Source organism: Enhydra lutris, unplaced genomic scaffold (assembly GCF_002288905.1).
Source record: "Enhydra lutris kenyoni isolate GAN:26980312 unplaced genomic scaffold, ASM228890v2 scaffoldscaffold1, whole genome shotgun sequence".
NCBI classification, from domain to species: Eukaryota; Metazoa; Chordata; class Mammalia; order Carnivora; family Mustelidae; genus Enhydra; species Enhydra lutris.
In genome coordinates this window covers 94,091,136-94,118,566 of record NW_019154085.1, presented here as the reverse complement: position 1 = coordinate 94,118,566, position 27,431 = coordinate 94,091,136, and the positions used below count along the sequence as shown (strand labels likewise).

General features: G+C 36.2%; 1 protein-coding gene across 1 annotated transcript in view; it reads left to right on the top strand.

The window, feature by feature from the left end:
• Positions 1 to 27,431, top strand: part of LOC111145030 (thrombospondin type 1 domain containing 7B) — a 724,800-nt gene that overhangs the window by 144,664 nt on the left and 552,705 nt on the right. Inside the window, exon 2 of the mRNA XM_022499648.1 lies at positions 2,013 to 2,823. Within this exon, the coding sequence (XP_022355356.1) occupies positions 2,013 to 2,823 (811 nt within the window). The remainder of the gene's footprint in view (positions 1 to 2,012; positions 2,824 to 27,431) is intronic.

Below are 27,431 nucleotides of genomic sequence, written 5' to 3'. Positions count from 1 at the left end.
CTTCCTTCCTTCCTTCCTTCCTTCCTTCCTTCCTTCCTTCCTTCCTTCCTTTCTTTCTTTCTTTCTCTTTCTTTTTTTAAAAATTTATTTATTTATTTGACAGAGAGAGAGAGAGAGAGAGAGACAGTGAGAGAGGGAACACAAGCAGGGGGAGTGGGAGAGGGAGAAGCAGGCTTCCCACTGAGCAGGGAGCCTGATGCAGGGCTCAACCCAGGACCCTGGGATCATGACCTGAGCGGAAGGCAGACGCTCAACGACAGCCACCCAGGCGTCAAGGGCATTTCTATGGGTAAAAGGTGACTTACTTCAATGAAACTCCTCTGTCTAATTCAGCAAGAAGAGACTCCAGGATGGGGACACTGAAAGGACATGAGGGTATTTTCTATGTTAATCTCACTCATAAAGTGACAGAAAACCATTGGCAAGTAGGTCTACATATCCAGACAACACTGTGAGGAAGAACACTTGTCCTGTGCTTTAAAAGTGAGAGATCCTCACTGCAGCATATTGACCACAACTTCAGATACCTGTATCTCTGGGGATGTATATGTCTCTTCCTAAGTGGGATGTACTCCATACACATTTCCTGTTCCTAGAGATATTATGGATGTGCATAAAAACACATTTCATGAAGTTTTGGGTGTTTGATCAGGTTTGGGGGAAGAGAGAAAGACTGCACCTTCTTTCTCTTACCTAGGTAAATTAAAATATTTCTCAGGATGTGAATTGCCTTTATTATCACATCCTAGTGCAGGGGCAAAGGTTACATGGTTAAGCTGGTAAAGTTTTCTCAGGTTCATGTTTCAATTAAGTAAAATGAAAGAGAGGAAAGTATTCTTTTCCCATTGACACAAAATGTGATACCTTGCCATCCTTATGAAACGTATCGTCAGCCTTCTGGATAAGGTTGCCTGATAGGTCTATGGATTAGTTGCAAAACTGTGAGAAACATCAATGGATGTTCTTTTATCTGTCCCTTTCTTTGTGGGACTCTTTCCCATGAAAACATATTCATTAATTAAAAGGTTTGGTGTATTACAAACTAATGTTGGAAGCTTGACCCAGAGTTAATACCTGTGAGAAATCAAAGTGGGTATATTTCAGGGGTCAGAGGGGCAGAATTTCCATAGGCAGTTCAGTGGTGCTGCTGCTGCTTTTAGTGTATCCTTTCCCATCAGATATTTTCTTTTTCATGCAATTCATTCTGCAAGCAAAATCCCAAAGCGGGGACACCTATTTAGCAAATGAAAGTATATTTAAGATACTTTGGCAGGTCATTTTTTTAAAACATAGTTCTCTTCTGAGCCACCTGCTGTATTGAGCTGAAGGCTTGGAAACATGAAAAATTCTACTTTATTAAAATCCTGGGTTTAGGGCTTTTCTTTTATTATTATTTTTTTTCCAAAGATTTTATTTATTTATTTGACAGAGAGTAGGCAGAGGCAGACAGAGAGGGGGAAGCAGGCTCCCCGCTGAGCAGAGAGCCCAATGTGGGGCTCGATTCCAGGACCATGGGATCATGACCTAAGCCGAAGGCAGAGGCTTTAAAACCCACTGAGCCACACAGGCGCCCCTGGGCTTTTCTTTTAGATTGAAACATTGTCTAACTAGGAAGTATTAATATTGAGTTAGATATATAGGCTTTAAAACATAATGATTACAATGATACCAATCATTTATTAAGTGTGTATTGGCACCCCCTTGTACCACTGATCCTCAGAACAGCTCTGCAAGTTAGTGCTTTTATTCTGTCTCTTAGGTCGTTAAGGAAACGAAGGCTTAGAAAGTGGAAGTAACTGGTCCAAGTTGACATTGCTGGTTAGAGACCGAGTGGGGATTGTAACAAAGGCAAACTGATGCGGCGTCCACGCTCTTAACAACCAGATTATATTGTCCACTCAAATCCGTAATTTCATACTGGTCGTGTTGGGAAGTGTTCAAATTGACCCATCTTTGTGTGGATGGCGGCATGGAACCTCTGAGTAATTGACGCCCTTGTCTTTGGCCCGTAGGCCCCTGGGGAAGGTGTTCGGGCGACTGTGGACCGGGAGGAGTGCAGAGTCGCGCGCTGTGGTGTTTCCACGTGGAAGGGTGGACGAGTCCCCTATCTAACTGCGACGAGAACAACAGGCCTCCCAAGGAAAGAAGTTGCTTCCGGGTGTGTGACTGGCACAGCGACCTCTTCCAGTGGGAGGTCTCCGACTGGCACCCTTGCGTGCTCGTTCCCGCCAGCGCCGGCCAAGCCCCGCCTCGGACCGCGGAGTGCGTGACTGCGCAGCACGGGCTGCAGGACCGGACCGTGCGCTGCGTTCAGAAGTTGAACAGAACCAGGGTCGTAAATGAAATATGTGAACACTTTGCCCCTCAGCCGCCCACAGAACAAGCTTGCCTCATTCCCTGCCCCCGGGATTGTATCGTATCGGAGTTCTCACCGTGGTCCGAGTGCAGCAAGGGTTGTGAGAAGCAACTGCAGCACAGGACGCGGGCGGCCATCGCTCCCCCTCTGTATGGCGGGTCTCAGTGCCCCAACCTGACCGAATCCAGGGCCTGTGACACTCCCATTTCCTGTCCTCTTGGCGAAGAGGAATATACTTTCAGCCTTAAAGTAGGACCGTGGAGTAAATGTAGACTGCCTCATCTTAAAGAAATTAACCTAAGTGGAAGAGCTGTTCTGGATTTTAGCTCTGATTCAAAGGAGCGAGTCACCTTTCGACATCAAAGTTACAAGCCACATCACCTCTCCAAGCCCTGGGACTTAGACATAGGTTATCAAACCCGGCAGGTCTGGTGCACCAGAAGTGACGGGAAAAATGCCATGTTAAGGTAAAGAGGTCTTCGGTGTTTTTATCTTCGATTCACCTAGATATTTTACAACGTAATTTCATAAGGTTTCTTTATGAGTCCCTATGAAGGGAACATCATAACCAGGTTGGGATTTGGATTTTTAGAAATTTCATCGGAGAAGTTTTCAGTTTCAGTTATGACTATTTCAGAGTATAGACCAGGCAGGGCTCTGAATTCTTCCATAGTTAGTAGTGCAACTATATAGGATAGGGCATATATTACCACGGTTTATAAAAATATCACCCAATTAAAATAGGTTTCTACTGTTACTACAGTAATAAAAGACTGAGCCCTTCTTTATAATAGTAAAAATTCCAGTTGACTCTCAAACTTGGTATGTAAGTTAGGCAAACATTTATCATTTTCACAACTTTCATTTTTTTAAAAATTTGTTTTTGTTTACTTTTGTTTTCATGATTAAGAAGGTTCTCCTAACATTTTAGTTGTAGATTTTTTTATCGTAGTAATAATGGCAGAAAGTTAATCCATTAACTTAATGGCACTAAGTAATAATTATTACTTATTTAATAATTATACATTATTAGTTCTTAAGAAATAATGGCAGTAAGTTAATCCATCCAAATGAATGCTTTCTATGGCATTGATTTGAAAAAACAGTATTACCTTGCTCAGTAATAAACAGAATTACAAATCTGTAAAGGAAATGGACTACAACTTTTAAAAAGGATAGTTTAGGCTTAAAAATTATTTGTAACTGTTTTACTTTAAATTCTGGTACCAAAAAAATCATGACATAAGTATATAGAAATATGCTCAAAGTTGTGGTTAATTTTCCCCAGAAGGTCTTAAACGGAAGCACTGGTATATTACCAAGTTTTTTCCAAATTTAAATGCCTTTCACTAGTGCTTTAAATTATAAAACAGTGAAACGCTCATCCCTAGAATTAATCATTATCATCAGTTACTGTTTTCTTGGAATCCACAGCTGGCTGGGAGAGGCTCAAAAGACTACCTCTGCTATTGAAGAACAAAGTAATGTGGTGATTTTGTTTTGTTTTGTTTTGTTTTTTTTCTTTTGACTTCACAAATGAGCATATTTTGTCTTTGCTGCTTCATTCTGATTTATGCCATATGCAATTGGCAAGTCCATTGAAAAGTGCTTTTCTGCCTTTTATTGCCTGCCCCTGTGAAGCCCAAAAGATTAAGCAGGTGATTTGGGTGATTATTGTTTGAATGTGTGTGTGGGATTCTGTAGACACCATTTCCTTAATATTCCAGAGAATGTTTTCATTTTTAGGCTGCTTGTTTTTGCCGTGTTTTGTTTTTTAATTCGGTGACTTTATTTTTTAGAGTGGTTTTAGATTTACAAAAAAATTGAGTGGAAAATACAGTTTCCATATATCTTCTCATCACTCCCCTCCACACATACAGTTTCATACGTCTTGCATCAGTGTAGTGTATTTGCTACAATTCATGAGCCATATCAATATAGTACTATAGGGGTGCCTGGGTGGCTCAGTGGGTTAAGCCTCTGCCTTCGGCTCAGGTCATGATCCCAGGGTCCTGGGATCGAGCCCCACATCGGGCTCTCTGCTCAGCGGGGAGCCTGCTTCCTCCTCTCTCTCTGCCTGCCTCTCTGACTACTTTGTAATCTCTATCAAATAGATAAATAAAATCTTTAAAAAATATATATATAGTACTATAGTCCACAGTCTACATTAGAATTCACTGAATTGCACATTCTATGGGTTTGGACAAATGTATAATGATATGTATCCACTGTCACTGTATCGTACAGAATAGTTTCACTGCCCCAAAGTCTGCTTCACCCGTTGATCCCAACTTTCCTCTCCCCAGTTCTGTTCCCTGACATTCAATGATCTTTTTGCTGGTTGCATAGTTTTATCTTTTTCAGAGTGTTATATAGTTGGGATGATACAGTAGTTAGCCTTTTTCTTATTGGCTTCCTTGGCTTAACAATAGGTATTTAAGTTCCTCCATGTATATCCATGGCTTGATAGCTCAGTTCTTTTTATCACTGAATAGTGTTTGTTGGTTTACAAACTACCCCCCATCTCTACCCTATATACACAGAGCAAGAAGAGACCAAAGAAAGAGGCAGACCACTCCAGATTGGTAGGTGGCATTTTAATAAGCAAGAGAACTTACTTACAAGGCTTGTTTTAGGTGGCTGCAAAAATGAGTAGATCTATGAACCCACCTGCCACATCTTAAAAGTTTATATAGAGGCCTTAGATGGGGCCAGTCACATATTACTCCCCCCCCCCCGCCCGCCGCCGCCAGATGGTCTCAAAACACATTACTCCCTTGAGGCTCCGTCCTTAGAGAAGTTCCCACTGTGTACAGAGCGTATATTCCCAGGACGGTGGAGGGAGTGAGGCGCCTCCAGTTGCCCAGGTCCAGACCAAGGGTCAACTAGAAGTCACACCCTCTTGATTACCTCCTCCAACAGTATTCTGTTGCATGGCTATATCACAATTTCTTATCCATTCACCTATTGAAGGACATCTTGGTTGCTTCCAAGTTCTGGTAGTTAAAAAGTTTCTATATACATTCATCTACAGATTTTTATGTGAACATACGTTTGCAGCTCATTTGGAAAAATACCAGTGGGCACATTCCTGTATTTTATGGTAAGAGTTTGTTTAGTTTTGTAAGAAACTGCCAAACTGTCTTCCAAAGTGGCTGTATCATTTTGCATTCCTACCAGCAATAAGTGAGAGTTCCCATTGCTTCACATTCTTGCCAGCATTTGCTATTGTCAGTGTTTTGGATCTTAGCCATTTTTAAATAGGTGTGTAGTGGTATCTTGTTTTAATTTGCAATTCCTTAATCACATATGATGTTCAGCATCTTTTCATATGCTTACTTACCATCTGTTTATCTTTCTTGGTGAGGTGTCCAGATCGTTTGCCAATTTTTTGAGTGGTTTTCTTATGATTGAGTTTTGCAAATTCTTTGTATATTTTGGATACTAGTCCTTTATCAGATACGTGTTTTGAAAATATTTCCTTCCAACTGATGGCCTACCTTTTGAGTGTTTCAAAAGTGTCTTGCACAGAGAAGAAGTTTGTTTGCTTTTTTAAAATCTTAATGAAGTCCAATTTATCAGTGTTTCTTTCATGGACTGTTCTTTGGTGTTCCATCTAAAATAACAACAATAAGTTTCCTAAACCTAAGATCAACTAGATTTCCTCCTATATTGTTTTCTAGGAGTTTTATAGTTTCACATTTTACATTTAGGTCTATTATCCAGTCTAATTTTTGGGAAAGAATGAGGTCAATGTCTGAATTCATTTTTTTTTAAACATGTGGATATTCAGTTGTTTTAGGATCATTTGTTAAAAAGACTCTACATTCTCTATCGAATTGCTTTTGCTCCTTTTTCAAAGATTATTTGTTTTTATGTGGATCTATTTCTGGACTCTCTGTCTTTATTCCACTATCTGTCTATTTGCCAGTAAAACAATGTGTTAAATACTGAAGCATTAAAGTAAGTCTTAAAGCTGAGTAATGTCAGTCCTCTGAATTGTTCTTTTTTTAATGTTGTATTGAATGTTCTGGGTCTTCTGTTTTTCCATATAAACTTCAGAATCAATTTTTTCGATATCTATAAAATAATTTGCTGAGATTTTAGTGTATGGAGCAATTTGCAAAGAAATAACATCTTGATAATATTCAGTCTTCCTCTCCATGTACCTGGAATATTTCTCCATTTATGTACATCTTTGATTTCTTCATCAGAGTTCTTTACTTTTTGTTGTGTAACTCTTATACATAGTTTTTAGATTGATACGTAATTCATATATTTTGGTGCTAATACAAACGCATTTTTAATTTCAAATTCTAATTTTTCATTGCTAGTATACAAGAAAGCAAATGACTTTTATATACCTTGTATTCTGTTACAATCACTAGTGTTATTATTGTTGATAAAGATTCTTTGGGATTCTCTGTGTAGGCAAGCATATCATTTGCAGGCAAAAGAAGTTTTATTTCCTCCTTTCCAATCTGTAGTCCTTTCATTTCCTTTTCTTGTCTTACTGTATTATCTAAGACTTTCAGTTTGAAGTCAAATAGGAGTGATGAGGATGGACATCCTTGCCTCATTCCTGATCTTAGCAAGAAAGCATCTGGTTTCTCACAATTAAGAATGATGCTAAAGGGGCTCCTGGGTGTCTCAGTGGGTTAAGCCGCTGCCTTCGGCTCAGGTCATGATCTCAGGGTCCTGGGATCGAGTCCCACATCGGGCTCTCTGCTCAGCAAGAAGCCTGCTTCCTCCTCTCTCTCTCTCTCTGCCTGCCTCTCTGTCTACTTGTGATCTCTCTCTGTCAAATAAATAAAATCTTTAAAAAAAAAAAAAGAATGATGCTAAATGTAGGTTTTTTTGGTGGATATTCTCTTTTAAAAAAAAACTTTATTTGAGAGAGAGCAAGAGCATATGCTTGAGTGCGAGCAGGGAGAGGGGCAGAGGGAGAGAAACTCAAGCAGAACCTGTTTGGGGTGGGCAGGGGGTGCTTAATCTCATGACCCTGAGATCATGACCTGAGCTGAAATCAAGAGTTGGATACTCAATTAACTGAGTCACCCAGGCACCCTATGAACATTCTTTATCATGTTGAAGAACTCACCCTATATTCCTAGTTTGCTGAGAATTTTTGTCATGCATTGGTTTTGGTTTTTGTCAAGTGCTTTTTCTGTGTGTATAGATATGATGGTGTACTTTTACTTAAGTCTGTAATATATGTTAGATTGCATTAGTTGATTTTTGAATGTTGAACCAGCTTTGCATACCTGGAATAAATTGCATTTGGTTATGATGTAGTATTTTATGTATGTTGGGTTTTATTTGCTAATATTTTGTCAATATATTTTTGCATATATGTTTATGGGAATATTAGTCTTAGTTTTCCTTTCTTATGTCCTTGTATGGTTTTTGGTAATAGTGTAATGCTGGCCTCATGAATGAATTGGGAAATGTATATTCTGCTTTGATTTTCTGAAATAAATTATAGCAAATTAGTATAGTTTTTTCTTGACTGTTTGGTAGAATTCACAGTTGACCCATTGGGACCTGGTGTTTTCTGTTTCAGCAGGTTATTAATTATTGATTCAATTTTTAATAGAAATACACCTATTCCTATTATAGATTTTTCTTTGTGTGAGTTTTAGCAGGTTGTGTATTTCAAGGAATTGATCCATTCACCTAATTTATCAAATTTGTCAGCATAGATTTGTTCATAATATTCCTTTATTATCCTTTTAATGTCCATGAGATCATTTTTGATGACCTCTCTTTCATTACTGATATTAATACTTTGTGTCTTCTTCTTTTTTTTTTTTTAATTTAGTTAACCTGGCTAGAGGTGTATCAGTTTTACTGATTGTTTTTGAGAACCAGCTTCTGGTTTCAGATATTTCTCTACTGATTTTATGTTTTCAGTTTTATTGATCTCAGTTCTAATTTTTATTATATTCAGTTTGCCTACTTTGGATTTCATTTGCTCTTCTTTTTCTAGTTTTCTAAGGCAGCTTAGGTTATTGCTTTTAGGTATTTTCTTTTTTCTCTACTATGTGAATTCAGTGCCATAAATTTCTTTCTAATTATTGCTTTCACTACATCCCACAAATTTTAATTAGTTGCATTTTTATTTTCATTTAATTCCAAGTAGTGTTTAACTTCTCCTGTGACTTCTTTGACCCATGCATTATTTCAAAGGGTGGTGTTTAATCTCCCAAGTATTTGAGGATTCTCCAGCCATATTTCTGTTATTGATCTTTAATTCTGTTGTGTCCTCAGAGTATACTTTATATGATTTCTGTTCTTTTAAATTTGTTAAAGTGTATTTTATGGCCTGAAAATTTGGTCTGTCTTGGTGAATGTTCTGTATAATGTGGAGAACAATGTGTATTCTGTTATTGTTGGGTGGAGTATTCTGTAAGTGTCAATTATATCCCGTTGATTGATGGTGCTGTTTGGTTCAACTGTGTCCTTACTGATTTTCTGCCTGCTGGATCTGTCCATTACTGATTGAGGGGTGTTGAAGTCTCCAACTATAATAGGGAATTCATCTATTTTTCCTAGCAGTTCTATCAGTTTTTGCCTCACGTATTTTGATGCTCTTTTCTTAGGTTCATACACATCAAGGATTGGTATATATTCTTGGAGAATTGACCCCTTTTTGTTATGTATTATCTCTCTATATCCCTGTTTTTCTTTTTTATCTTATTTTTGTGATTTTATTTTTTTCATTGTTCCAAGATTCATTGTTTATGCACCACACCCAGTGCTCCATGCAATAAGTGCCCTCCTTAATACCCACCACCAGGCTCACCCAACGCCCCGCCCCTCACCCCTCCAAAACCCTTAGTTTGTTTCTCAGAGTCCACAGTCTCTCATGGTTTGTCTCCCCCTCTGATTTCCCCCAACTCACTTCTCTCCATCTCCCAGTGTCTTCCTAACTGTTTTTCTTGTTCTGAATTCTGATTTGTCTGGAATTAATATAACGACTCGAGCTTTCTTTTGATTACCTTTAGCATGGCATTTCTTTCTCTACCTTCTTATGTTTTAATTTACCCGTGTCTTTAAAGTGGGTTTCATGTAGATAATATACAGTTGGGTCTTGTTGGTTAATCCACTCTGACATTTTCAGTCCTTTAGTTGGTATATTTGTATCATTGACATTTAAAATTATTATTTATATAATTGGATTAATATCTATTACATTTATTGTTTACTCTTTATTGCCCTGTTCTTTGTTTCTCTTTTTGACTTCTTTTGGTTTTTTATCTCTGATTGCAATTGAACATTTTATATTATGCCATTTTGTCTCCACTCATAACATATCAATTATAGTCTCTTTTCCTTACTTTTTTCAATGGTCACCCTAGAGTTTGCAACGTAAATTTACAACTAATCCAAGTCCACTTTCAAATAAAACTGTACTACTTTACATATAGTACAAGTATCTTGTAACAGAATATTCCCAGTCCCTTACTCCCATCCCTTATAACATTGCTGCCATTAATTTCTCCTACCCATAACCCACAGTTACTCAATACATTGTTATTATAATTTTGAACAATTATCTCTTAGATTAGTTATGAATGAGAAAAAATAAAATATCTTACCTTCAGTTATTCCTTCTTTAACCGTCCTTCTTTATTTATGTAGTTCCAAGTTTCTGACCAGAACCATTTTCTTCTCTCTAAAGAATTTCTTTCTAACATTTCTTTCAAGGCAGTTCTATTAAAGACACATTTCCTAAATTTTTGTTTGAGAAAGTCTTTATGTCTCTGCTTTTAAAAGTTAATTTTACTGGATATACATTTTAGGGTTGGTGGGTATTTTTCTTTTTTTCTTTTTCTTTCTTTTTTTTTTTTTTTTAATCATCAGTGCTTTTATTTAGGCAAATGCTAATGATGATGAACTATTAGGTTTCGAATCCTCCTTTGTATTGAGATTTTGATCCAGGATCTTCAGTTGTAAAATTGTTATCCATTTGATCATGTGGCATATTTTTAACCTTATTGATTGATTGATTGATTGATTTAGTTAGTTCAATTAGCCAGCATGTAGTACATCATTAGTTTGTGATGTAGTGTTCAAGGATTCATTAGTTGCATATAATATGGTGTGGGTCTTTTTCTGCCAACACTCTACTCTGTTTTTGCATGAATAGGTTTTTGTTCGTTTATTTTGTTTACTATTAACACCCTAGCTTTTTTTTTTTTTTAAGATTTTATTTATTTATTTGACAGAGATCATAAGCAGGCAGAGAGGCAGACAGAGAGTGAGGGGGGAAGCAGGCTCCCTGCTGAACAGAGAGACTGATGCAGGGCTGGATCCCAGGACCCTGAGATCATGACCTGAGCCTAAGGCAGAGGCTTAACCCACTGAGCCACCCAGGCGCCCCGCATGAATAGTTTTTTTTTTTTTTAAATTTTTTTATTTTTCAGCCTAACAGTATTCATTATTTTTGCACCACACACAGTGCTCCATGCAATCCGTGCCCTCTCCAATACCCACCACCTGGATCCCCCAACCTCCCACCCCTTCATAACCCCAGATTGTTTTTCAGAGTCCATAGTCTCTCATGGTTCACCTCCCCTTCCAATTTCCCTCAACTCCCTTCTCCTCTCCATCTCCCCTTGTCCTCCATGCTATTTGTTATGCTCCACAAATATGTGAAACCGTATGATAATTGACTCTCTCTGCTTGACTTATTTCACTCAGCATAATCTCTTCCAGTCCCATCCATGTTGCTACAAAAGTTGGGTATTCATCCTTTCTGATGGAGGCATAATATTCCATAGTGTATATGGACCACATCTTCCTTATCCATTCGTCCGTTGAAGGGCATTTTGGTTCTTTCCACAGTTTGGTGACCGTGGCCATTGCTGCTATAAACATTGGGGTACAGATGGCCCTTCTTTTCACTACATCTGTATCTTTGGGGTAAATACCCAGTAGTGCCATGGCAGGGTCGTAGGGAAGCTCTATTTTTAATTTCTTGAGGAATCTCCACACTGTTCTCCAAAGTGGCTGCACCAATTTGCATTCCCACCAACAGTGTAAGAGGGTTCCCCTTTCTCCACATCCTCTCCAACACATGTTGTTTCCAGTCTTACTAATTTTGGCCCTAAAAGACATTTGATGTAGGGATGCCTGGGTGGCTCAGTCCTGAGGCCCTCTGCCTTTGGCTGAAGTCATGAATCCAGGCTGAAGTCATGAACCCAGCCCAGCACTGGGCTATCTGTTCCGCTTGCTTCTCTGTCTTCCTCTGCCTGCTGTTCCTCCTACTTGTGGTAGCTCTCTGTCAAATAAATAAATAAAATCCTTTAAAAAAATAAAAAAGAAAGAAAGAAAGAAATTTGATGTAATTCTTATCCTTGCTCCCCTATAGCTAAGGTGTTTCTCCTTCCCACTTCAACCCCCTATTGCCAGCTTTTTTCAAGATATTCTCTTTGTCTTTGATTTTCTCTTTTAAATATTGTATGTCCTGGTGTAGTTTTTTTGTTTTTTTTTTTTTTGTTTTTTTGTTTTTTTGTTTTTTTTTGTTTTTTTTTTTTTTATTAAGTTTATTCTGTGCTTTGTGTTCCCTGAGCTTCCTGAATCTTTGGTTGGTCGTCTGTCATTAATTTTGGAAAATTTCTCACTCATAATTACTTCAGACATTCCTTTTTTTCTTCCCTTCCCTCCCCTTCCCTTTCTTTCCTTTCCCTTTCTCTTTCTCTTTTCTGTTCTTTTCTTTCACTTCTGATATTCCTAGTACATGGGTGTTACATTATTTGTAATTGTCATAACTCTTTTATGACTTTTTTTTTTCCTTCATATTTCACTTTTGGAAGTTTCTATTGACACTTTTTCAAGCTTAGTGATATTTTCCTTAGCTATGTCCAGTTTACTGACATATCAAAGGGCATTCTTTATGTCTGTTTTAGTGTTTTTAACTTGTGTTATTTCTTTTTGATTCTTTCATAGAATTTCCATCTGTTTGTTCATAATATATAGGATTGCATAGTGTAAATTTCTTATGCTAGACTTTTAGCATATTAATCATAGTTGTTTTAAATTCCTAGTATGATAATGCCAAAATTTTTGCTATATCTGATATTGAATCTGATGCTTGCTCTTTTTTAAGCTGTGTGCTTTGTCTTTTAGTATGTCTTGTATTATTTTGTATGTCTTGTATTTTTTTGTTGAAAGCTGGACATGGTGTATTGTGTAAAAGGAACTGAGATTAAACAGGCTTTTAGTATGAGATTTTGTTTTTATTTGGTTAGGATTAGGCTGTGTTTGCTGTAGTTATAGAGGTGAAAAGCTAAAATTTTCTTCAGCTGTCCTTGTTATATTTTTTCCCCTTTTTCACTTTTCTTTTTGAGTTTTCTTAGAGAAGTCTTCCTAATTAAGGTCTGGTACATGAAGTTCGTTTTATTGTAATTTTCTGTTATTGAGCTAGAAAGTCATTAATGTTATGCTGAATTTTGGAGAGGGGGAAATGTTTTATAGGCTTATGATTTGGTCTCAATATTTTATTGAACCTGTTCTCCTAGGATGTGGGTTTTATTTTATTTAATTTTTATTATTTTGTTCAATTAACCAACATATAGTACACCATTAGTTTTGATGTAGTGTTCAGCGATTCATTAGTTGCATATAACACCCAGTGCTCATCATCACATGTGCCCTCCTTAATGCCCATCACCCTATTACCCCATCCCCACACCCTCCTTCCTTCTATAACTCTCAGTTCGGTTCTTGGAGTTCAGAGTCTCTCATGAACTCTCCTGGAGTTCAGAGTCTCTCAGTTTGTCTCCCTCTCTGATTTATTCCCATTCAGTTTTCCCTCCCTTCCCCTATAGTCCTCTGTTCTATTCCTTGTTTTCCACATATGAGTGAAACCATATGATAATTGTCTTTCTCTTATTGGCTTATTTTGCTCAGCATAATGGTAAGTATTCATCCTTTCTGATGACCGAGTAATATTCCTTTGTATATATAAACTACATCTTCTTTATCCATTCATCTGTTGAAGAGCGTCTCAGTTCTTTACACAGTTTGGCTATTGTGGACATTGCTGGTATGAATGTTGGGGTGCAGGTACCCCTTCTTTTCACTACAACTGTATTTTGGGGGTAAATACCTAGTAGTGCAATTGCTTCATTTTTAACTTTTAAGGAACTTCCATACTGTTTTCCAGAGTGGCTGTACCAGTTTGCATTCCCACCAGCAGTGGGAGGGTTCCCCTTTCTCCACATCTAGGGTGTGGACTTTAAAAATGCTTCTCCTACTTCACAAGTTTTTCCTTCCCACTTAGGTAATACAGGAAGGATGCGGGGAGCTGGATTTGGATATTTCCTTTCCCCAGGTCAGTTAGGCCCTGGTAAAATCCCAGTCGGTTAGGCTTTGGTAAAATAGTTTCCTTTGAGGGTGGGCCATTTCAAGGTGAATTCTCTGGGTATACTTCAGAATGGCTATTCTCATGATGGGATCATGAGAAGATTTTTCTTTTTCCTTTTTTCCCCCTTTTTTCTTCTTAAAATTAACATATGATGTATTATTTGTTTCAGGGGTTCGGGTCTGTGATTCCTCAGACTTACACATTCACAGTACTCACTATAGTACATAGCCTCCCCAGTGTCCATCACCCAGCCACCTCATTCCTCCCACCCCCCTCCACTCCAGCAACTCTCAGTTTGTTTCCTGAGATTAAGAGTCTCTTATGGTTTGTCTCCCTCTCTTGGTTAATCTTGTTTCATTTTTCTCTCCCTTCCCCTATGACCCTCTGTCTTGTTTCTCAAATTCCTCATATCACGGAGCTAATATGATAATTGTCTTTCTCTGATTGACTTTTTCCACTTAGCATAATATTCTCTAGTTCCGTCCACATCATTAAGATTTTTCTTTATTGCGAGAACCTGGTCAGACTTATGGAGGTGAAACTCAGGAAAATAAGGGATTTCTAGTAGGAATGGGCCCTCCTGAAGTTTTTAACTGAAAAGCTCATCTACACTGACACCACCAGCAATTTGTTAATCACAGCTTAAGTTTTCCTACTCTGTAGTGGCTCCAGCAGCATTTTCTGCTCCTGAAGTGCTTCCAGTAAGTTATGATTCTCCATATTCACCTGTTCGTCTTTCCACTTTTTGGGACAGTTATCTGTCCCATGACTAAATCCTCTGATGAATTGAAGAAAAGTTGTTGATTTTCAGTTTAGCTTTTTTTTTTTCTCGTTTTGGTGCAGCAATGACACCTTCCAAGCTGCTTAGATGATGGAATGGAAACCAGAAGTTGCCATGTTCTCTTGTGAGTTCCAGGCAGCATATTGAACGAAAACAACCTTTTTTCTTTTAACATTATATCATGAAATTTATACTATTTATTTCATTGAGTCATCAAAGGATTTTGAAATGGCTCACATGCTATCATAAAATATTTAGTTATTAGGAAAATGTGTTAAGTGGCAATATTTCTGTTTCTCTACCTTCTACCACAATGAACAGAAACATTACCCTTGACATCTTTGAGGTCACATTGTTGACAATGTCGTCTAATTTTTATCTAACTTAATGAATTATAGTCTTCCAGATTTTTACTAAACCGTTTCAGATCTCCACTTTTCCTTCTTTGTGGATCTGATGCATTCAAGAAAACACTGTTATCTTTGTGTCTGTTAACTTCTCGAAGTTTCCCTTAATCAGTAAAAATTGTCCAAAATAATGGATTCCTTTTATGCCAAACTTATATCTACCTTTACATTGTCTTCCTCTCAGTGGTTTCTTAGAGACTGTAGGGACAAGTGGCATTTTGTTCCCCTTGTTTTGATTTTAGTAATGGCTGGTTGTCATATCATTTAGAACAGGATACTTCCATAATGCATGCTTCCGCTTGTGCCTTGCTGGAAAGTCACTTTCACAATCTGGGACACTATGGAGGTTTAATTAATGTCCTTTACTAGTTCTCTCATTGATTACTGTTAATGTCTGATAATCACCTCAAGCAATTTTCCCTTCACACTTATGTTTGCAGTGTGGTGGGCAATTGTATTACTCTTGGTGCCACTCTGCTTCCTCATTGATTTGCCTATTGGGTTTAAAGATCTTTTGTTCTTAATTGTCTCATTGCATATCCTTTTTTTTTTTTTTTTCCCTCTTTTATTTTGATGGGAGTTTCTCTGTGGTTCTATTATTACGTTTTAAAATAGCTGTCTTATAGCCTGTTCATTTTTTTTTTCTTGGATATCAGTGATGTTATTGAACCTTTATAGTACCTAACTTAGTGAAATAAAATGTCTTCTTTATTCAGTGTTTGGTTTTGTTTTACTTTGTTTCTTTTTTTGTTGTTAAAGTGGAAGTGCATGAGTTAAGAAATCTGAGTTTAGAGTAAGCAGTCTGTTTATATGAGTAAAAAAGTGATTTATATTTATTATTTTCGTGAATAAAATTCAAATAAATGGGTTTTACTTTTATTTTAATATAAAGGAACTATTGACATGGGCAAACTTTTAAGAGCTGTGATCATTTGGTACATGTTAAACATACTTAAATTCTCAGGCTGCTATTCTTAAAAAAATACTCTGTGATTTCCCTTGAAAAGAGTTCCCAAAAGGTAATAAATTTTGACTATAAAAAGAATCCTATCACTAAAACTCAAATTGTATTGTTACTTTTGCTTTTGTTTTTTTATCCCTACTACCAGAGTAGATTTAGAAAGAAATTTTCTATTCCTATCCCTTTCAATACATAAACAAATGCTGACCCTGAATATAAAATTATTTTCATAATTTGGTTTTTGAAAGTGGCAGAGAATATTTTGTTGCTTTTGTTGTGTTGGCAGGGATGAAGAGAGAGACTTTCTTTCCTGTTTTTTCTTTTCAGTTTACTTTCAGTTTTAGATTTAGTTTTCCTCTTGTCATATGTATTGATTTAATTTTATTTTTAAAATATATTGAACATTAACATCATTCTGAAATCAAAAGTATACACACAGTTACTGGGAGGAGCATTACTCGCTCTTGTGTGTTTTTATCCTGTCTCCTCTGTTTTGTAGATAATCAGTGTTCTTGTTTTCTAGTTTATCCTTCTGTATTTCTTTTTTTTTTTTTAAGATTTTATTTATTTATTTGAAAGAGACAGAGTGAGAGAGAGCATGAGAGGGAAGGTCAGAGGGAGAAACAGACTCCCTATGGAGCTGGAAGCCGGATGGGGGACTCGATCCCAGCCCTCTGGGATTATGACTTGAGCTGAAGAGAGTCGCTTAACTGACTGAGCCACCCAGGTGTCCCCCTTCTGTATTTCTTTATGTTTTCTCATTTTCATTTCTTTCTTACAGAGTAGCATGCTATATAATCTCTTTTGCATTGTCACCTAATATTATTTTCTATAAGTTGCCCCATATCAGTTATTCAAGATCTTCCTCACTCTTTTTTTTTTTTTTTGGTAGTTGTATACTGCTTCATTGAATATGTACACTGTAGCTTATTTGAACAGATTCCTGTGCTTAGACATCTAGGTTTCTAATAGTAGGCAGTTACAGTTAATTCCCCAATGAATAAATTTTTGCTCCTATATTTTGATATTGGTGGAGGTTTTCCTTCTGGATAAATTCCCAAAAGTATGATTGCTGGGAAAAGGATAAATACATATGTTTGCTTAGATATTGCCACATTCTTTATTAGAGTGATGCCATCTTGCATTACCATCAACAAACATACAAAGAGAGCATATTGTCAAGTTTTTTAACTTTTTCCTAATCTGAAATGTGAGAAATGGTATTGTAATAGGATTTTAATTTGCATTTCTCTTACTGTTTGTGAATTTGAGTATTTACCCTTATACTTACGGGCGATATTTATAGATCATTTTGTGACTTGTCTGTGTTGCTTGCCCATATTTCTGTTGGCAGTTTTATCTCTGCTTTTATCTTTTCATGTTTGTAATTAGAGATATTAGGCCTGCATCTGTAATGTATGTTCTTACATTATTTCTCAATTGGCAGTCTGTGTTTTGACTTTGTTTATGGTGTTTTTTGTCATGCAAAAGTTTTAACAGTTTTTATATAATCAAATTGATAACTATATTGCATTTGAAATTTCAGTCATAATTAGAAAAACTTTTCCATGCCCAGTTTAAATGTACGTATGATTTCTCTTACAGCAAGTATAATTTTATTTTTTAAATTTGAATCTTGGATCAATTTAGAGTGTGTTCTTGTATATAATGTGGGAAATAGATCTAATTTTTTCTTTTTCAAAGTCTTTCCAGTACCTGTTCCATTCATAAAAGACTCTCTCTTTGACCCTGCAATTGAGAGAACATCTTTGTCATATATTCCCTTTCTATATGCAGTTGAATCTCTTACGGGGATCATATTCTATTTTAGTTATCTATTTATTATTTATTTATTTATAAATTTTATTTATTTATTTGAGAGAGAGTGTGAGTGAGACTGAGAGAACACAGTAGCAGAGGAAGAGGGAGAGGGAGAGAAGCAGACTCTCCGCTGAGCGCGGAGCCTGAAACTGGGCTCTGTCCCAGGACCCTGAGATCATGACCTGAGCTGAAGACAGATGCTTAATTGATTGAGCCACCCAGGCACCCCTTAGCTGTCTCTTTATGAGCTAGTCTCTGACTGTTTTATTTATAGAGGCTTTGCCAATATAATTCAGTATCTGCTAGGGCTAGTCCCTTCTCCTAACTGTTCTTTTTCTGTATTTCATAACTATTGCTTACAAAATTTATGATCAACATGTCTAGCTCAATAACATAAGCTCATTGGAATTTTTGTGATTAAATAAAACTTAAAAATTAACTTAGAAAGAAATAACACCTGGGTGTTGAGACATCCAAACAAAAAACAAGGGCTATGTTTTCATTTATTTCAAGTCTATTTATGTGTCTATTAGAGATGTTTTCTTTCTTTCTTTTTTTTTTTTTTTTAAAAAAAGATTTTATTTATTTATTTGACAGACAGAGATCACAAGTAAGCAGAGAGGCAGGCAGGGAGAGAGAGAGAGTAGGAAGCAGGCTCCCTGCTGAGCAGAGAGCCCGACACGGGGCTAGATCCCAGGACCTGGGATCATGACCTGAGCCGAAGGCAGAGGCTTTAACACACTGAGCCACCAAGGCGCCCCTTAGAGATGTTTTCTAACTTTATTTGTAGGGATCTTGAACATTTCTTAAATTGTTTCCCTAAGTTAAGTTTTATACTTTTGTTGGTTTTATAGATGGTTTTTTTTCCCATCCATTACCTTCTTTAAGTGGTTAACACAAAATGCTATTGACAGATGTATGTTACTTTTCTAACTTGGAGCTTGCTGATTTCTTTTATTAGATGAGTCATTTTTTATCATTTATCTTCTGGTGCTTTTCAAATATAATGTTATGTTATCAGTAAATAGAGATAGTTTTGTATATCCTTTTCTCATTCTCATGCCTTTGTTTTCTCTGGTTTAATGTACGAATACAGAAAAATCTTAAATAGTCGTGAAGATAGTTCATATTCTTAACTTTCTCAACTCTCATTGATAGTGCCTCCAGGATTTCCCCGTTAAGTAAGATTTTGTTTTTAGGATTGAGGCATTGATCAGTTTTCTATTACCACTGTAACAAATTATCATGCACTTTGTGGCTTAAAACAACACATGTATTACTTTGCTATTGTGGCAGTCAGAAGTCTGGAATGGGTCTCACTGGAATGGAGTCAGACCCTCAGCAGGCTGCATTTATTCCAGACACTAGCAGGAAGTTTCCTTGTCTTTTCAGCTTAGCAAGATGGCTTGAGTTCTTTGGCTGGAAGTGTAGTTTCTTCAGATCTTTTTCTGAGAATTCTCTGAACCTTACCCCTGCATCTCTCTTTTATTTTTACGGAAACTTGTTTGTACTTTGGGTCCACCAGGCTAATCCAGCATAATCTCCCCATCTTGAAATCCTTATCAGCAAGGTATCTCTTGTCATTTAAGGGAACATATGCACAGGTTCCGGGGACTAAGGCATGAAGTTCTTTGTGGGGAGAGGCATGTTCCGCCTGTCACAAGAGGAGCGCGTGCACGCATGTGTGTGTGTGTATTCAATCATATTAAGGAAATAGCCATCCATTCCTGTTTTTTGTCAAGAGTTTGTATTAGAATGGATATTAAATTGTGTTGAAGGCCTTTTTTAGGCCTATCTTCTTATTTTATTATTATTAGTATTTTTATTATGTTAGTCACCATACAGTACATCCTTAGTCTTTGATGCAGTGTTCCATGATTCATTGTTTGCCTGTAACACCCAGTGCTCCATGCAATACGTGCCCTCCTTAATACCCACCACCAGGCTTACCCATCCCCCTACACTTCTGCCCTTGAAAATCCTGTTTGTTTCTCAGAGTCCACAGTCTCTCATGGTTCCTCTCACCCTCCAATTCCCCCCCTTCCATTTTTCTCTCCTGTCTCCTAATGTCCTCCATGCTACTCCTTATGTTCCACAAATAAGTGAAACCATATGATAATTGACTTTCTCTGCTTGACTTATTTCACTCAGCATAATCTCTTCCAGTCCTGTCTGTGTTGATACAAAAGTTAGGTATTCGTCCTTTCTTATGGAGGCATAATACTCTGTTGTATATGGACTTCTTCATCAGTTCATCTGTTGAAAAGCATCTCGGCTCTTTCCTCAGTTTGGCTATTGTGGCCATTGCTGCTATAAACATTGGGGTGCACATGGCCCTTCTTTTCACTACATCTGTATCTTTGGGGTAAATTCCCAGTAGTACAATTGCTGGGTCATAGTGTGGCTCTATTTTTTAAATTTTGAGGAACTTCCACACTGTTTTCCAAAGTGGCTGCACCAGCTTGCATTCCTACTAACAAGGTAAGAGGGTTCCTCTTTCTCCACATCCTCTCCAACATTTGTTGTTTCTTGTTTTGTTAATTTTGGCCATTCTAACTAGTTTAAGGTGGTATCTCTATGATGATTTGAATTTCCCTGATGGCTAGTGATGGTGAATACTTTTTCATAGGTTAGCCATCTGTATGGAGGCCTATCTTTAAAGATAAACATATATACACAAGATTTTTTCTTTGTATCTACTAATAGTGTGAATTATACCCATGTATTTTCCAATATTGAGCCATTTTGCATTTGTAACACGTACTTCACTTTGTGGTTTTCTTCTTTTTGCTCTGTATACCAAGTTGAGATATTATAATGTTTATTTCATAACAATAATATAGAAGTTTCCCTTCATTTTCTTTTTTAAAGTTTTTTTAAAAGATTTTATTTATCTATTTGACAGAGAGATAGAGAGTGAGCAGAAGTAGAAGAGAGCAGCAGGCAGAGGGAGAGTGAGAAGCAGGCTCTCTGCTGAGCAGGGAGCCCGGTGCTGGACTTGATCCCAGGACTCTGGGATCATGACCTGAGCCAAAGGAAGCCGCATAACCAACTGAGCCACCCAGGCGCCCCTCCCTTCATTTTCTATGTTCTAAATAATTTATGTAGTTTTGAGACTTTCTGGTCACTAAAGGTTTGGTAGGATTTCTTTGTGAAAACAACTAGACCTGATACTTTATTTTATTGTTTCTTTGAAAATTGTCTCTGTTTTTTTTTCTGTAGACAGTGGTCTGTCAAAGTGAGAATAGTTTTGATAGATTCTATTTTTAAGATAAATGACCCATTTCCTCCAGATTTTCAAACTTATTTGCATAGACATATTATCTGTATGGAATTATTTGCCATGTGTTATTTTTGATATTTATATATCTGTCCTTTCTCTGTTCAGTTATTCTTTAATATAGTGGCTTGTCTTCTGGTTATTTTTTAAACAAAACAAGATTTTGGATTATGAATTTGATCGACTGTTATTAATGTTCATTCATTTTGACATTGTCTTCATTATTAACTTCCTCATGCTTCCTTTGCATTTATTTTCAGTCTTTTTCTAAGAAAGGGTTTTGGATAGGGTTTTTAATTAATTTATGTTAATAATTGTGGTATTTTTATTTTATAGAAACTCTGCTATTTTCTATGTGTTATAAACCATAAGTGATCGTTATAAATGGTCTCTGCACTTAAAATGATTTATCCTCTATTATTGGTGTGACTATATATGTACCTTATTAATTATGCACTTTAGGTGTTTCAATATCTCATTTTTTGTCCACTTGTCTTCACTTAGACTGAACAATTGTTAAATTCCCTATTATTAGCGTTCCAGTTTTTCTTGCATCTTCTATTTTTTCTATGCACAGTTGCTTGTATTTTGCACATAGATATTAAAAACTGTTATAACTTCATTGTGGAATGTAGCTTTTAACTTTATAATGTATCTTTATTTGACTCTTCTCATCATTTTTGGCTAATTTTACTTTATCTGATGTGAGGAATGCAACACATGCATTCTTACTGTTTTCATTTGCCTATTACATCTTCATCTATCCCCTTATTTTTAGTCTTTTTGAATGACCACATTTTAAGTATGTCTAATTTTCACCATCAGCATGGAATTAGGTTTCAATTTTTGAGTTAATGTAAAAATTAAATGTCTTATAACAGATGAATTAACCTTTACATTCGTTGATAAGACTGTTGACAGGACTGGTCTCAAGTCCATCATCTTATGTTGAATTATAGTGTATATCATCCATATTTACTATATGTCTTTATTTGGAGTATACTTTTTGCTTCTAAATCTAGTTTTGGTATTTAGGAATGCTTGTATTTTTATTTTAGAGACTACCTTTATATTAAGTCTTCTTATAGTGCCTTTTCCACCTCTTTATCTAACCTAATCTATTACTATGTGTTATGTTAGTTTTAAATGACTTTTAGTTCTTACCTGTGATCTTATTCTAGTTTCCCATTTTTCTCTTCCTTATCATTCCATATTTTAGGTGAATTCTTTCTATTTGGCAGAACAAATAATGTTTATATATTATTCTTCTACCCATGACTCCACCCTCATTGTAGTCTTAATTTTATAGTTATATATATGAAATGCTTATGCTCAGTCCTTTAGCCAAGTTTTCTTTGGTGGGACGCAGTTCAACATGCAGTAGGTGACTATGCAAAGTCACATTACAAAGTACTTCCTGAATTTGGCACTTTAAAAACTCTTTGAAGGATAATTTAGCAGGATACAATATTTTTGGTTCACATTTTCTCTTTACCTTTCTTGAAAATTCACTGAGGCCTTGATCTGTATGTTGTTTCCAAGAAGTCTGCTGCCAGTTTATTTTTATTTTTTTGGCATTTGTTAGTTATTTCATCTTTTTGTCAGATTACTTTTCTTTATCTTGAAAATCTTATAGTTTCACTAATATATGTCTCAGGGTTGATTGTTCTGGGTCAGATTTCCTTAGTATCTGGTGGGTCCTTTCAATGTATAGGTTCTGGTCTTTTTTTATTTTTGGAACATGTTTTTAAAATTATACTTTTAAACAGGGATTTGTTCTATCGTATTTTTTCCCCAGGAACATCTAATGTGCCTCTTTTCTGCTTCCCTTTTTTATTCCACTTTCTTGGACCCACTTTACTTCTTTCTTTATCTCATCTTATTTCTCTTTGTTTTATTTTTTCCCCCTAGTTTTTTCAGCACCCTGTATTTTGTGTTTATTTGAGTCTCTTCTTTCTTGGGCATCTATGATTTAGTATTCATTTTTTGAAATGATCTTTTCTTCTTCTTTTTTTTTTTTTTTCCTGAGTTCAGTAAATTCTTATTTTATCTTATTTCTTCTTCTTCTTCTTCTTTTTTTTTTTCTTTGTCCATTATGGTCTTAGCATTTGTATTTTTCATTCAAGGTAGGTTTTTAAAATATATCCACATGTTTATTCGAGGATATTTACTACAATTTCATGTGTTGTGTTACGGTATTTTCTCAGCTTCTTGTGTAGAGGAGACTTCTCACCAGCAGAAATTCTTTCACATTTTCTGATTTTTCTTTATGGTTTTGAATGGATATAGTCTGCTTTATTTCTGTTCTTATTCATTTCTTGAAAACAGTGTTTATTTTAAAAACATCCTTTTCTGTCAGTTTTGCCCTCTTTTGTGAAGTTTCATTTACCATGTTGTTGCCAGAAGTAGTGTGTGTTGGGGGAGGATACTGGTATGTCTTGTTTCACCTTTGTTTCTACTGGATCTTTTATTTCTGCCCTCTATTTCCTTCCTTCCCTTTATGGCCTCATCTCTAAGTCCTACCAGCCATTTTCTCCCTCTGGGATTCTCCCCCAGGAATGCTTCTCCAAACTGCCACTTCCAGGGCCACACACTTTCAGGGCCCTTCTCTGCATCTATATCTGAACTACCAAGTTCTGACCTTTGTTCTATATTTTGAACTTACTAGTAAACTTTCTTCTTCTGGAAATGACCTGTCTTTCATCTAAGAGTTTCACTCCTCTTAGTCTTTTTCATGGAATCTCTGGAGATGCACCTCCCCACTTTCCTTAACCAGTAGGTTGTATTTATTAGGTGATCAGTGAAGTAATCTGTTAGAACTTTTCTACTTACATATAATTTGAAGGCTGTGTGTGTGTGTGTGTGTGTGTGTGTGTGTGTGTTTGTGTGTGTGCTCATATTCTCTGTATCTAGCAATGGTGAACACAAGAGTCATGTGTGGTTTGATTTTTCTTGTTATTGATAATTTTTTGGTGCAATAACAGTGGGAGAAATTCAGCATCAGGCAACTGCCAATGCTCTCCAAACCTGGAAGTCATGATAGGCACTTCTTTTTTTTTTTTCAATGCATTGCCAGATCTTATAAATTTGAGTTGGTAACCAGAAGAATTCTCACATGGATTACCTGTAAACATAATTCTCCCCTAAAAGACAGGGGTTTAATTTTAATTTTGACCATTCTAATACTTTTCTTTGTACCCATTAGGAAAAAAAAAAAGAAGGCATCAACTTATTTCTCTATAAAATGAGGGTAATGGCTAAGATTTTTTAGGTCATTGCTGATAATTGCTTTTTTCTCTGTTTATACACATGTCTGTAAGTGTGTACTAACATACCATTCTTAGTATTCTAAGAAATTTGGAGAAAATAAAATCCATTCTATTCTGGGACTTGCACATTTTAAATCTATGTTGAATTATGTTTTCCAGTAACAGGGAATGACCGCAGTACTAAAAACATTCAATTTCAATATAATATCACTCTCAAGGATATTCCTTCTACAAATTTCATACCTGTGTGCTTATCTTTATGTTTATAGCACAATTTCTTCAACTCACCCAAGCAATTGAACAACTTATTTAAAATACAATCTCACATTGTTATCTTAGTATTAGTGTATGACGTTAGTTTGATAACCTATTGAAAAGTTTAAAATCATATAAATAAAAATTAGAAATTAAGAGGAAACTTTTTAGGTCAGAGAGGGAATGGGATGACATACTCAAAATATTAAAAGGACAAAAGATGTCAACTAAGAATTCTATACCTGTTGAAGCTGTTCTTCAGAATGAAGGAGAGATAAACATTTTCTCATACAAACATGAGCTGAGGGATTTTATTACCACCAAATCTGCCTTATAAGAATTGCTGAGGAGAATTCTTTGAGCGGAAGTAAACAGAACTAATTAATATCATGAAAACACTTAAGAAAAAAGAAGCAAAAACAAAAAAAAATACCCCACATAAAGCTCACTGGTAATGATAAGTATATAGTCATAGATAGATTTTGCAATACGAGAACAGTGATGCATAACTCATTTTGCAACTCTAGTTTAAAAGTTATAAAAAGAGCATAGCAAAAGTAGTGACTACAGTAATCTCTTATTAGTTACCCAGTATTAAAAAAATATAGATTACAATATCAATAACCTAAAATGGAAAGGGGTGAAGAAGGAAGAGTAAAATTCATTAATTCTATTAAAGTTATCAGTTTTAAAAAGAGGATGCTGTAAATTTAAGGTACTTTATGTAAGTCCTTGCAGCCCCAAAGGAAAATCCTATAGTAATTATAGAAAAGGACTTGATGAAGACAAAGCATACTGACCAAAAGACATCAAAACACATACAAAAAAGACAGTGAATAAGAAATAAGGAACATTGAATCTACAAAGCAACAGAAAACAATAAAATAACAACAGTAAGTCTTTACTTAACAATAGTTACTTTAAATATAAGACATATAGAGTGGCAGAACGGATAAAAAAACAAGATCAGGGACGCCTGGGTGGCTCAGTTGGTTAAGCAGCTGCCTTCGGCTCAGGTCATGATCCCAGCGTCCTGGGATCGAGTCCCACATTGGGCTTCTTGCTCAGCAGGGAGCCTGCTTCTCCCTCTGCCTCTGCCTGCCATTCTGTCTGCCTGTGCTCGCTCTCTCTCCCTCTCTCTCTGACAAATAAATAAATAAAATCTTTAAAAACAAACAAACAAACAAACAAAAAAACAAAAACAACAAGATCAATGAAAAGCTACCTAGAAGAGACGCACTTTAGCCCTAATGATACATAGACTGAGAGTGAAGGGATGGAAAAAGATATTTCAAGCAAATGGCAATTAAAAAAAGGGGGGGGGTAACATATCAGAAAAAAATAGACTTTAAACTAAAAATGGTAAAAAGAGACAAAGAAGGGGGCGCCTGGGTGGCTCAGTTTTTAAGCTGTTGAGCCTTTGGCTCAGGTCATGATCCCAGGGTCCTGGGTTTGAGTCCTGCGTGGGGCTCCCTGCTTAGCAGGAAGCCTGCTTCTCCCTCTCCCACTCCCCCTGCTGTGTTCCCCCTCTCACTGTCTTTCTTTCTGTCAAATAAATAAAATCTTTAAAAAGAGAGAGAGAGAGAGAAACAAAAAGGTCGTTATATAATAATAATTGGGTTAATACATCAAGAAGATACAACAATGATAAATATTGAGTGTGTCCAGTATTGAAGCACCTAAGTATATAAAGCACACACTAACAGAGCTAAAAGGAGGAATAAACAGTAATAGTTATGAACTTTAATATCCCTCTGTCAACAATGTATAAATCATCCAGATAGAGAATCAATAAAGAAATAGCAGATTTGAGCTGCATTGTAGACCAAATAGACTTAACAGTTACACCAGAGCATTCTGTCCAACAACAGCAGAATATACATTGTTTTCAAATAACATTGAACATTTTGTAGGGTTTTATAGAGCATGTGTTAGGCCACAAAACAAGTCTTAGAAAATTCAGGAAGACTGAAATCATACAAAGTATCTTTTCTAACCACAGTGGCAGGAAACTTGAAATTAGTAACAAGAAGAAAATAAGAAAATTCACAAACACATGGAAATTTAAACAGCGCTGTCCTGAACAACCAGTGGGTTGAAGAAGTGAAAGGGAAAATTAAAAAAAATGTTTCTTAAGGCAGACAAAAGAGGAAAAACAACATCCATAACCTATGGGATGCAGCAAAAACAGTTCTAAGAGGGAAGTTTATAGCAGGATATGCCTGTATTAAGAAATAAAAAATATCTTAAATTATCAGTCTAACTGTACACTTTAAAGAACATGGGAAAAGAGAACAAACTGAGCCCAAAATTAGTGGAAATAATATACATCAGAATAGAAATAAATGAAATAGACAACAGAAAAACACTGGAAAAAATTAATGAACATGGTTGGTTATTTGAAAAGATAAAGAAAATTGACAACCCCCCCTAGATAGACTAACTAAGGAAAAAGGAGAAAAGTCTCCAATTTAGAAAGTATAAATGAAAAAGATGTTACAACTGATACCAGAGACATTGAAAAGATCATGAGGGGCCACTATGAATAGCTATAATCCAACAAACTGGACAACCTAGAAGAAATGGAAAAATTATTAGAAACATTCAATTTACTAAGACTAAATCTAGAAACAAACCAATTACTAGGGAAGAGATTTAGTGATTTTTAATAAAATATCACTCAACATAATAAAGCCTAGGACTAGATGGCTTCACTGATGAACTTTACCACACATTTGAACAAAATCAACAGCATTCCTTCTTTTTTTTTTTTTTTTTTAAGATTTTATTTATTTATTTGACAGATGTAGATCCAAGTAGGCAGAGAGGCAGGCAGAGAGAGAGAGGAGGAAGCAGGCTCCCCACTGAGCAGAGAACCCGATGCGGGGCTCGATCCCAGGACCCTGAGATCATGACCAGAGCCGAAG